Source organism: Thermobia domestica, chromosome 6, assembly GCF_964235325.1.
Source record: "Thermobia domestica chromosome 6, izTheDome1.hap1.1, whole genome shotgun sequence".
Lineage (NCBI taxonomy): Eukaryota > Metazoa > Arthropoda > Insecta > Zygentoma > Lepismatidae > Thermobia > Thermobia domestica.
Window position 1 is genome coordinate 131,652,850 of NC_137459.1, and position 13,420 is coordinate 131,666,269.

The 13,420-nt window shown below is 38.0% G+C and overlaps 1 protein-coding gene across 5 annotated transcripts in view; it reads right to left on the reverse strand.

Moving 5' to 3' along the window:
• LOC145688213 (uncharacterized) overlaps window positions 1-13,420 on the reverse strand; it is a 392,276-nt gene that overhangs the window by 171,646 nt on the left and 207,210 nt on the right. For 4 of the 5 annotated variants that reach the window (XM_081762115.1, XM_081762114.1, XM_081762113.1 and 1 more), the window contains exon 5: window positions 1,539-1,613. The exons of the other annotated variant lie outside the window; for it this stretch is intronic. In XM_081762115.1, coding sequence (XP_081618241.1) covers window positions 1,539-1,613 — 75 coding nt within the window. The remainder of the gene's footprint in view (window positions 1-1,538; window positions 1,614-13,420) is intronic. 5 annotated transcript variants of the gene reach the window in all.

Here is a 13,420-nt window from a genome sequence, read left to right on the forward strand (position 1 = left end):
TTGAATCCAGCTATTATCTACTAGACAATAAAGCATCCGACTGAAAGAAAACTTTCGAGAGATACAATTTCGCGAGATCAGATTGTTTTTTTCCTTCTGTGCACAAGAAAGGAAGTTTACACAATTGGAAACGCGTTTTATGAAATCCGAAGCACGTATTCCAAAAATGAGTTAACATTTCATCACAGAATGGCGCATATACGACAATGTTGCTACCGGTTATACGAAACGACTGAACGATACTTGCTACACAAGAACAAATATTAAATTATCTCCATATTTGTAGGTACGTAGTATTTATTGGATCTAAATAAACTATACTTTCAACTTAATAGTTAATCTTGAAAAGGAAAAGAAATGTTATTGTAAGATAAAGAAAACAAAGCAACTGCCTAGTCCGAGTATTTGAATCAACGATCATTCGAGCTGCAAATTTACCACTGCTCCATATACTTTATTCTTGTTCTTTATTTGAAGACATGTAATGCATTACTTCTGTCAGCAGTACACAGGCTACATTTCAGAAGCACAAATTAAGCAAAAGAAAATTACTACGCTGAAAACTTTCAGTTGGATCGAGTTGTCCCTCTCATCGAAACATACTTAAAGAGAGCTCAAAAGATACTGGAGAGAATTTGATAATTTTCCCCTTATTATTAACTGATCACTATGAAAAAGGCTACCAATTAAACTGCAATTCATTGACGGTCAGAAATAGTCAATTCCCTTTAAAGGAATCAACCAATTTTCTTTCTTTCTTAGATGATTGATAAGGTTGTCAAATTCTAGGTATCCACATTCAGCAGCCGTTTCGTGCCACAACCATAGTCAGCTACGTCGGGCTAAATTGGCTGTTATTATTCAGTTTTTGGTAACCAACCTTTTCTAGTTGGAGTTCTGAATTTCTTATACAGTATAATGCATTTACAGTTACTTTGTATGTTCTATAGTATGCCCAGTTTGCCCTATGTGTGATTTGCCACATTCACAAGTTATACGATATAAAGCAAGAGTGCGCAGGTACAGGTTGTCCTCCACTGCTTTCAGCAACGATATCATGATGGCTAGTGGTTTGTGAATAACTGTTATATCTGCCAAGTATTCTGCGATTTTACTAGAGGTGTGGCCAATGAAAGGTAATACGGTAGTGGTGAGATATATTCCTTACTTTTGATTTTCTCGATCGTTTTATATTAACATTTGGCAATATTTTTGATAACAAAATAATTTTGTTTGGCATTAAGTATCATAAAAGCTCTTTAACATCTCAATGTTCCAAATTAAGTCAAAACAGGATAGACTCAGATACTGTGTTGTAACCTTCTTCGAGGGCAATTAGTGCTACTATTTTTGATTCGATATTTCAAGAGATTATATGTACAGATCTCACGTTTAACTGCAGGTCCACGTTTCAAGTAAACTTTCCCTAACTTTTGGAAAGGACTGCTATTACCAAAAACAAAAAAACAAGAAGAAAAAAGTCAATACAACAATGCTCAGAGATGTTATACATAGAAAAATGTGCTCCCCGTACTTACTGTCCGAATCAGAATCACTGGTGTCACTCTCATCTGTGGACGAAGTTGAGGAAGACGGAGGTGTGGTGTTGGTCGCTGGAACAACCAAATATACTTCTAAGCATTGAATAAATGATAAAAGTAATTCATATCCTCAACCACAAGCAATCTATACTGGGTGAACCATTTATTTTGAATCACCCTTGTAACCTTAAAACTAATAGATACAAAACACAGAATTTTCGTACTATGCAGATATTGGACACTGTTCAACACACTCTGGAATACCACAAATTTTACAGTGTTGCCAATCACAATTAAAGTTGTATACATTTTTTTTTCAAATGATATTACGTCAGATTATTATTACATATTCAAAAATCTACATATTATTCGAGGTAGACCCCTCGCAAATCTAATCATTGAAACTAAATGTCGGATGTTTTCTTGACCTCCTGTTCCAAATGCAGATAAATTTTGAGAGGAAAAAACTATAAAAGTAATTTTGATACCGAATCATAGGTTTCAGAGGTCAAATATTACCATACATTTGCGACATATTGAAGTTTTGTTTATATTACAGGCAAGCAAAAACAATATAGATCCCTGTCTATGTAAATGTAAAAGGACACGAAAACAAGTTTGAAATACACAATAGCTTATGGTATGCAACAAACAAACAAACAAACAAATCTTATTTTTTACTTGCTTTGTACACACACGCTTCAAATACAGTATCTAGGAAAGGTCGAAAACACTTATCTGGTCTGAGGAAACTATCTACTTCCTCCCATCCAAGTTAAACAGGATTTTCATTATGTGTTTCGTTTTTAATACAGTTCATAGCGTAGAGCAGCGTTTCCCAACCGGTGTGCCGCGGCACACTGGTGTGCCGCGAATGGGCCGCTGGTGTGCCGCGAGGAAATCGAAACAAATTATTAATTTTATAGGAACCAAATTGCAAGACATAGGGAAAAATGTATATTTGTATTTAACTAACTATGAACCTATACTATAAATCTACAATTTTAAGTTTCATACTGTGTTACTTTTCTGTACATTTTTAATGTTGAAAATCTTATTTATCATTGTCATAACCATTATTGCTTCTTTATTGTTGCAGACTATTTCGTAACTTGAAATTTTAACATATCATTCAATAAATACAAAGCAAACATGCATACAAATTACGTACATTTGTGTTTTAAAAGAATATTTATTTATTTGTTCGTTATTTATTGATCTTCCCTTTTAGTTAAAGGTTAGATACAGTTTTAGAAAGAGAAAGTTGATTTTTAAAAACCAGAGCAATTGTTTTCTATTTTAAAATTAGAATGAAAAATAAGCATAATGATTTGCCAAGGGGAAAAATCAGTGATCGAGCTTTCTTCCTTGTAAGAAGGATATCAGTAACCACATAAAAATATCACGATATTTTATATTTACAAATAATAATAGTAATATATATATATATATATATATATATATATATATATATATATATATATACCGCTTAACCGAACTGTGTACTCGTTCGCACCTGTTACTCTACCACCCTACCGTCCATCAACCCCCTCACTCCCAAACCAAGTTTCCCACAGTAGTCGCCGCACTGAGCCACCGCTGGCGGAACATTGCTTCTAATGGGGCTTTCATAAGGCGCTGCTGACCGGCCAAGCCGCCAGTCGCTGTGTTTCAACAATCAGCACACTTCTGTCGGTTTGGCACTGGCTGTAGAAGTAGCGGCAGTATCAAAGCTGTTCACAGCAACAGCTGCGCCAGCTTAGAGTTGAGGCGTGCCGCTCCGCGCATGGCAAATAAACATGTACAGTTCGATTATCCGAACAAACTAGTTTTCGGAATACCCATGTCCCCCAATTACTTCGGATAATCGACGCTCTACTGTATATATATATATATATATATATATATATATATATATATATATATATATATATATATATATATATATATATATATATATATATATATATATGGGTGTGCCGCGAGAATTCAAGTTACATCTGTAGTGTGCCGCAAGTTGAAAAAGGTTGCGAAACGCTGGCGTAGAGCATCGAATGTTTCTACTTTAGTCGATCTTGTCCCAGGGTTGTTGGAATTTCCCCAGCTCCAAAATTCCCACTTTTTTGGGGGGAGGGGGTAAAACCCAACCGAAAATACACTTCAGAACTTGGACTGAAATACTAACCTAAATGAGATTATAATTATCTTCTTCAAATGTGTTTCTTAGTATATATCTAGTTTCAGAATATGTTTAATTAAAATATCTACTTATTAAGAGGTCACCAGAACAATTACCATTGAAAAAACTCTTTGGAATCAGGCAATATTATTTTTGTTTGCGCTCGATCAAATTCACTGTTTACAGTGTTGAACTTTAAGCTACAACACAAAAGTGAAAATGATTTTTTTTTTTTTTTTTGTGATTGCATGACAGGGAAACGGCTAAACCATTTACGGCTTTGTCCGTCCAGCCGTCTGTTGGCTGGTTTCAGAGCAAAAACAGTATTGAAATGCGGTCTTTTACAATCGATTCAGCGTCCCAAGAATAGGTCCCATCTCCTTTGCTAATTCTTTATTCAAACCGGAAGTGGTTGAAATTAGTCATTTCCGATTCCAACGTTAATCGTCATGAAAAGAAAATGGGAACAGATAGCATGAATCAGTGTTTGCAAACAATCCAGCACATCAAGCCACGCACTATGACTATTCCGAATACTACTAAAACTGGAAGTGGTACAAATTCAATATTTTCGGCGTGGAAAACCCGAGTTTGATTCCCGGCGGTAGCTCATGTGGTTCGGATTCCACATTAACTTGTAGGTCTACGTACCATATAGCCGCGCTGCTGATCGGGACGTTAAACTCAAAATCAACAAATTCAATATTATTTCCGGTTTCAATACAGATGTCCACAGAGCAAAAACAGGTAAGAGATATTGACATGCGGGTTCCTGCAATCGATTCATTGACCAAAGAATGGGTTTTATCTTCTTCATTAGCCCGCTATTGAACCCGGAAGTGGTTAAATTAACCATTTCCCCGGTTTTACTATTATTGCCATAGAACTAAAATGCTAATAGATAGCGACAAGCGGTTTGCTGCAATCGATTCAGTCTCAAGAGCACATGCCATCACAACCCACAACACGATACTGAAACCGGAATTGGTTGAAATATACTACGACTTCCGATTTAAATACTGATTTCCGTAGAGCAAAAATGGTGGGATATTGAGATGTAGATTTATGAAATCGATTCAGCTTCCCAAGAGTACGTACTGTCTCCTCCATTTGACCATCTATTCAATCCGGAAGTGGCTCAAATCAACTACTGACAGTTTCAACCTTTATCGCCATAGAGCGAAAACAGTAAGGAATAGCGAGTCTGATATGGATTCAGTATCTGAGGAACAAGTTTAATCTTATTGCAACCAGTACTACTACTACTACAGTAATAAATGTACTACTTCCAGAATCAGAGGCCTACTATAGTTTCACACTATGAAGCGAAACTAACTTGTATATAGTTTTCACGTACCTCTCAATGCATTTTCATATGTTACTTTTAAATGTGTATTCTAAGGGGAGGAGCAGAGGACAAAATATATGCGGAAAAATTGAACACAAATTATTGAAACAAAATATATCTCACGATCCTGTCAAGTTGGGGAGATGAAACTTGGTATATAAAATCCTCATTAAAAATTAGTGGACATGTGCCCAGCGTTTTTTAAATTCCAGTTTTAAGAAGACATATTATATAACTTCTTTTCTTGAGCCGAGTTTTTATCATATTACTTTGATTCAGGAGCGCATCCTAGGGATGGGGGTAGAAAGAGTTCAAAATTTGTCACGAGTATTGAAAAAGAAATACAGTACGTTACAAGCCTGCCGAGTTAGGAAAATGAGTTATACACACTTCTCACTAAAAATAAGTGGATGTATTCCACCGTTTTTGAAAATGTTCATGTTATGGAGAGGGGGATTTTCTATAATCCTTTTTATTCACCTTTAAACTGATATTGCTTTTTACTTGTAATCCTATTACGGGAAACGGTTGAGCAGTTTCAAATGAATTTTGTAGTATACCTATAAACTGCTCATTAAAAATAAAAGATACATCTATCCCCCCGTTTTTAAAATTACGTTTCAAGGGAAAAAGATGAGCATTTTCTATAATATCTTTCTTCATATTTAACTCAACGTTGTGTTGTTTGTGATCACGTCATGGAGGAACGGTCGAACAGTTTGAAATGAATTTTTGAACAGTTAGTTTATACCTCAAACTAGTATTTTACCACGCAACTTTGCTTAAAGGGTGTATTTGCAGGGAGAAGGGGTTCAAAATTTATGCCAAAAACAGAATATCTTATGGAGTTTTTTATTATTACACTTTTACTGATGTGCGTATTCTAAGGGAGAGAGGAGGCTCAAATATTTTCCATGAGCCTAATTACCCTTTTGCAAGGAACTGGCACTTTCAGCTAGTGTGGAATAAAATGCAATGCGACTACATTCCCTTTGTTTTTGTAGTATATACTCGCGTATTAATACATATAAACAAGAAAATGTTTTTTCTGTATGTGCCAGTTAATTACAAATCGAAAACTTTTCACTTAAAAAACGAAATTACTAAAGATATACTTCTATCTTCTGAACACTAACAACATTCAGATAGTAAAATTCCCGAATTCTTCTTGCGTGCTTGGTGGAGTATATCACATATAGTATAATTATCGTATGTTAAAAAGGCCCTTTGATCATAAAATATATAGTGAGAAATCAAAAATGAGAATTTAAAAAAATGCAACATTTCAGTTCTTAGAACGACTTTACTTTTCTAACTATTTTTTAGAAGTTTACTTTTTTAAAAAATCATGCATTTAATAGAGCCGATTTTTTCTCTGCTCCTGCACTTGAGGTACTATCCCGGTATTTCCCTAGCGAGTTTTGAGACGGCTGGCTCAGTGATTTGAATCTGACACGGAATGTATTTGAGCCTGAACCCACAAAGTGTTGGTTATGTATATTTCCTGAAAGCTTGGGTCAAGAGAAGATTAAAACCTGTTACCAAAATTGGGGAGGTCTCATACATTCCGCGTGTGGGCAGCACTTTACTCATTTTTATTAAAATCTTTAAGCGTGTCCAAAAAGTCCGTTCCAACCCCGAAAAATCTGAAACGGTGAGACAGATATGAAAACAGAAAAACATGTATTTCATCATTTTAAAAGTACAACGTATCAAAGTAAAATAAATTGTTCCAGGGTCCCCCGCAAGGTCCCAGACGGGGTCCAACTCAAAATTTCTAAATGGAAAGGGGGGTCAACTTGCATATCGTATAAAAGTTGATATTAAATGAAAGAAGATAAATCAAGTCTCCACTCTCTACGATAAGCCTGTGCAAAATAGTGGTGGGTCAAAATATCAACACAATCTTCATTGCAAAGTCTATGGCCACTCGTATGAATCTGAAACGGTGGGATTGGTATAAAAACAAAAATACGAATATGTCATTATTGCAAAAGTATAATGATTCAATGTAAAAAAAAAAGTTCCAGGGTCCCAACGGGGTCCAATTCAAAATGTTGAAATGGGTTCAAGTTGATTATCGTGTGAAATAAGATGAAACAAGTCTCGACTTCTCGACTCTTGATGATAAGCCTGTGCAAAATGGAGGTGGGTCAAAATGTCAACATAAACGTCACTGAAAAGGCTATGGCCGCTCCTATTGATCTGAAACAGTGAGAGAGACGTGAAAACAGGAAAACGCCTGATCCATTATTAATTATTTCATAAGTAGAACACACTGAAGGATTTTGTTTTGTCAGATACCCAGATGAGGTCCATTTCAAAATGTGTAGGTAGGGAGTGGGTTTATCTGGCATATTGTGTAAAAGGCGTTGTCAAACAAGAGATGCATTTATCGACTTTCTGCGAAAGCCTTTGCAAAATGGTAGGGGGTCAAAATGGCAACACAGGTTTTATGAAAATGTGCATGGCCAGACCTAGAAATGTGAAGCGCCTTAAACTCAACGGGGAGACACGGGACACTTCGTTTAGTTTGATACATTGTAGTTTTGCAATGATGAATGATAAGTTTTGTAGCCTTTGGTTTTGGTGATGTGAGGACCATGTAAGGATCTCCGTTCATTCGATTGCGTGATAGTGAGGCCTTAGAGTTTCATGCAACGGGTGTTCCATGTCGTTGTTTAAGAAGAAGTGATAGAAACACAAGGTTTCTAAACACCAACTACACCGGATGAAACTCTTCCTCAAGCAATGCTGATCACCGGATTTTGAGCACAATGATAACGCAGGATCATGTTTAGCGAAGCTAAAGGACAAGTCTTTGACTGACTGGTAGGTGAATCCATCTGGCAAATCTATGTATCCGCATTTCCCAAATACATACTTTATCATGTCGCGGAATCTTTCAGACTGTAACTGGTTCTGAGTGACTCCGATTAGATGAGCACTTGAAAAGCGGTTGGTCATGTCGAGAGTGTCACCAAGTCCTTCATTTCTCACGTGTTTATGTGCTTTCTTACCATCATCTTTCTGTAAAGGATGTACCCCACGTCGAATGACTGTCCAAAAGACGTACATCCAGGAGTAATGGTTCACTGGTGTAAATCCGAAAAATGCTCATATATATTATTATCCCGCATGATAGCAGCATCATCTTTCAGCAGCAGAAATGGCGTTCCAATATCAGCGACAAGATGTGGCAAGTATTCTTTGAATAATTCTTTGATCATCATGCCAGATTTGTTGGCTTTCAAAATGACACCAGGTATCACAGGAAGCTTCAACTGGACTCTTTAGCCGAAGCCGCCAGACGGTTCACTGAATACGATGACTGTTGGCCCGACAAGTTTCCCTGACTCTGATATAGCTTCCTGGACTGTGTATGAGTGACTCATTTTGGATTCAGACCTTACTTGTACCACAACGTCTTTCATACCACGTTCCGTTAAGGTTCGACGAGTCAGAAGTTCGTAGTTGAAGCCACTCTGGTCGAGGTTCACAATCTGGTTATGGTTGTAATTGCCGTCATTGATATCTCGTCTGATCTTGCGGACAAAGGTATCGAATTCTTTGGAACGTTCCTCAGCTCTGGTACGGGCTGCCATTGTCACGACTTTTGTGGCTTGTCGTGATCCCCAGTGCATTTCGGCCAGGAGTGTGCGGATCCAAGATCTAGAAGCTCTGAAATCATTGATTTCCAACTTACGGGCTTGTGCCAAGGCCTCCAACTCAATATCACTCTCGGTCACTTGATAACATCTAGGTGGACTACGTTGTTCCTTACATCACATTGGTACTAACATCAACTTTCGCAACGTATTTTGCAGCTTTCTGTTTTTTTCCTGCTTCAGCGGTGTCCCAGGCTTGGAGTGTTTTTGTCATTTTTTGCTCGCTCCAGCTTCTCCAGATGGCCGATTCTTGAGATGACGTAGGACTGTAATCTTCATCGTCAAGAAGTCGTTTCGTTCCTTGACTTGGTTCTCGTGGATGTTCAAATGTCAAATGGTCCTCAACTGTCATCGTGACATTTTCAAGATACGAGGTGGTATCAATCATTTTCATGAAAGTTAGTACCCTGCGAGCGATAGAGTTTTCTTCCTCGGAGGGTACCACGTCCTTATTGAATGCATTCAAGCTGCACAAGGCAGCACACACGCCATCCATTGTAGTCATTATTTGATCACATACTATTTATTTACTTAACAAGTGTAAATAAAGATACGTCGCTCAGTTTCCTCTTCTGAACGTGAAAAGTTCACTTTTCTGCCGCAAACCTATAAGGTACCTGTTGAGATAGCTGCGATCGCCCTTCTTGAAAGTCGGTCGCAGCGACTCAACAGGTACCGTATTAGTTGCGGTAGAACATGGAACTTTCCATGTTTACCAGAGAAGAGTCTGTGCAATTTGTTCCCAATTTCTCACTATCATGATTTCCAATTAGCGCAGTCACGACTTTTTCAATAAGTTTTGTCTTTCCAATTTTTAGATAAACAACATCCAGTCGGGGCCTTTTCTTTCTCATAACCGAAGCCTTGTCGTAGCGACAGGACGTAGACCTTTCTCGGGATTACTAATCAGTACATATTCATGCAATGACAATATGGTTGACATGTTAACAAAACAACAAAATAAGACAAGTTCAGTTCCTTGGCATTTGAAACTTTTGAGTTGGACCCCGTTCGGGATCCTTCGGGTGACAATGGAACATTTCTTTTTTACTTTGATACATTCTAGTTTTTTTTTCAGTTGTCTCCCTGTTTCAGCTTATTAGAAGTGGCCATGGATTTTTCAGTAAAGCTTATGTTGATATTTTGACCCACCGCCATTTTGCACAGGCTTATCATCAAGAGTCGAGAAGTCGAGACTTGTTTCATCTTATTTCACTTAACATCAGTTTTCATACGATAATCAACTTGAACCCATTTCAACATTTTGAATTGGACCCCGTTGGGACCCTGGAACTTTTTTTTTTTTTACATTGAATCATTATACTTTTGCAATAATGACATATTCGTATTTTTGTTTTTATACCAATCCCACCGTTTCAGATTCATACGAGTGGCCATAGACTTTGCAATGAAGATTGTGTTGATATTTTGACACCACTATTTTGCACAGGCTTATCGTAGAGAGTGGAGACTTGATTTATCTTCTTTCATTTAATATCAACTTTTATACGATATGCAAGTTGACCCCCCTTTCCATTTAAACATTTTGAGTTGGATCCCGTCTGGGACCCTGCGGGGGACCCTGGGACAATTTATTTTACTTTCATACGTTGTAATTTTAAAATGATGAAATAAATGTTTTTCTGTTTTCACATCTGTCTCACCGTTTCAGATTTTTCGGGGTTGGAACGGACTTTTTGGACACGCTTAAGGATTTTAATAAAAATTAGTAAAGTACTGCCCCCACGCGGAATGTATGAGACCTCCCCAATTTTGGTAACCGGTTTTGATCTTCCCTTGACCCAAGCTTTCAGGAAGTATATACATAACCCCCACTTTGTGGGCTCAGGTTCAAGTACATTCCGTGTGAGTGTATCACGGGATTTTGTATCTATTCTATATTATATAGAATTACTCATCTCTTTGTTACTCTATAAAATTGTCTACTTTCTTCTTTCAAGAAATCGAAGTGCTGATGGTGCAAAGTGTCCCATGAAGCGTGGATATGGCTTCACGGATTCCCTTTGTGCGACAAGAATATGAATGCTTAAATATTTTAAGTAGGAATACGGCTTTAAATGTAGGTACAAAATTTAATAAAATCCAATTAATCCGAATTGAGTTGAACTGAACTTGAGTTTAACGTCTCGTTCAGCAGCGAGACAATGAACGTGGACCTACTGATTAACGTGGAATTCGAACCACATGAGCTCCCGCAGAGTATCGAACCCGGGTCTCTCACGCCAAAGACGAATAGGCTAACCGCTTAGCCACGAAGGAGCTCCCAATTAAGCCGAAGGGCTGAGTTTCTTTTTCAACCGAGTTTTTCACACTCCTATTTTAAATGGAATTATAAAATTTTTCAATTTGAATTGGTATGGGAGTTTAAGATTGTAAGAAAGTGAGATCCAGTACTGCATGTTTGACGTACTCTCTCACTTTCTTTACTTGCCTCGACAAGAGTAGATGTGTGCAGACAACTGCTGCAAAATCCGCGTGATATGCGTTCCCTGAAACGGAATGTCACATGCGTCGAAAAGTAGGTGTCCCTTTCCGAAATCCCACTGTCAGAAAACAGAGGTTGAGCAACGGCAACTTTCAGAACCGGCCGTGAAACAGGACCGTTTCGAGCATAAAGTTATGCTCTGTGTGTGGTGGAACTAAGAGCGCATAACTAACTCCGAGCTCGTTCCTAATGGTCGTACCATTAATTCCGGCCTTCATTCCTAACAGTTGGAACAGATATTTTATATATATATACCCATTCCACTACACTAATAATAATAATAATAATAATAATCTCGTATTGGTGAATCGAAAGCACGCCCTGCTGCAACAGAAGAATGTAAAACTACCCTTGCCTAGAGAAACGCAACAAAAATGCAGAAACTTCATGGCATCATACTGGTGCCACATCTGGCATATAGTTCTGAACTTGATCCTTCAGATTACTACCTGTTTCGGTTCACGGTGGACTTCCTGAAATCAGGATACTTCACCAACAAGCAAAAGGTGGACAGAGCAATGACTGACTTTTGCCTCTAAAGGCAAGACGTGATATCGACATGGAATTGAGGAACTTGCAGGAAGGTGGCTGTAGACGGCCCAACATGGACTATATTTTGAACGTTAACTTGCTTTAATTGTACTGTAATAAATACAGGTATTTCGTGTACCAGAATATTGCAAGACCTATGACTCCCCCATTATTATTATTATTATTATTATTATTATTATTATTTAGCTGAAAAGTTACCATGTGCATGATTTTTGGTTCTATTCTCAGTGGGAGCACTATTTTTTTTTCGGTATTGACCCAGCATCATGAGGCAATTGGGATCTATCTAAATTAAGAGGTAGCCAACTCCAATGTAGAAAGCCAGAAATAACTGCCCTGGAAACCGATGCGCTAGCTAAGTATCACGCAACTGAACGTGGGCCATCTAGCTGGCCATAGCCCTTCGTAGGCCCGGGCGCCAGGAAGTTTAATTTCGTATACTTAGCAAAAGTAATCAGTATTTCAGTACTGCGTAACTATAGAAAACGGAAAGTAATTTCTTACTTGTATCTCCTACAATTCCCTTACCTCTGTGCACTTACAATGCTAAACTTTGAGCTGCAAGAGCTTATGAAGTACTCTGACCGACTATAAGGTCCACATTTCAGCCAGTGACCACATAATGGTTGGTGTATGTAATTGTCTGTGTCCAAGCATGCTTTTTCGTAATGCCACTTGTTACCGAGCTCCATTATGTGTTTCTGGCTATGCCACTGATCAAAACTAATTATGCACTAATTATTGCAACTGGAAAGTTTGTAATTATTAAAATGTGTTGACGTGATTTAAATTATTTTCTTTCCTGTCTGTACTATAATATTGTAAGGATCCCCACATCATAACAAAAGCACATGTTATGGGAAGCCGAAAGAAGACGGACCCGAAGAGAACCAATAAAAACCCAATCACCGACGGACCTGGCATCAGCCGACCAACTGATAAACTAACCAACACCTGTCTTGAGGTCGCGTTGGACTAAGGGTACACCTTTCCTTTACCCGAGGTCGCATTGGACTAGGGATCCTCACTACAACCAAGCCTCACGAAGCTGCCTTGGGCTGAGGGGGCTTTCCTTCAAGACTCGCCAGAACCTGCAGGTGCCTTGGAAATTGCTTTGAGAGAAGGGGCACCGTGCAAAACTCCTATTTCCTCTCAACTGGTCAATAAGAAGATAAACACTATTTTATTCTTTGTAATCAAAGAAATTTGTAATTAGCAATTTTTATAATAAATTGGTTTAGGGGAAAAGACTAGCCCGGACCGTCATTTAGTCTCTACCTAAAAAAACATTGCATGGTGTGGGCACCAGAGTTTTGTACGGGCCGCTCTTTTTATTAACTTTTGGCAGGCACTGATAATGTCAGTATCAAAATCCAGCTAAGTCTCACTATCAGTCCCTACTTCCTTTTTTCCTTTCCCGAGTGCGATTTATGCCGGAAACTAGATCAGGTAAACAAATATATAGGTCAGGAGAGAATAATACAAATATGACAGGGTGCATCTAATATATCCTTTAACATGCAACATTTGACGAAGTATTCGGGACGTGCACGAGGACCCGGACAGATTATTGGTGTTGTTTGATCATAAGGCAACCATGCAATCATGGTTACCAGTAAAAAAGAA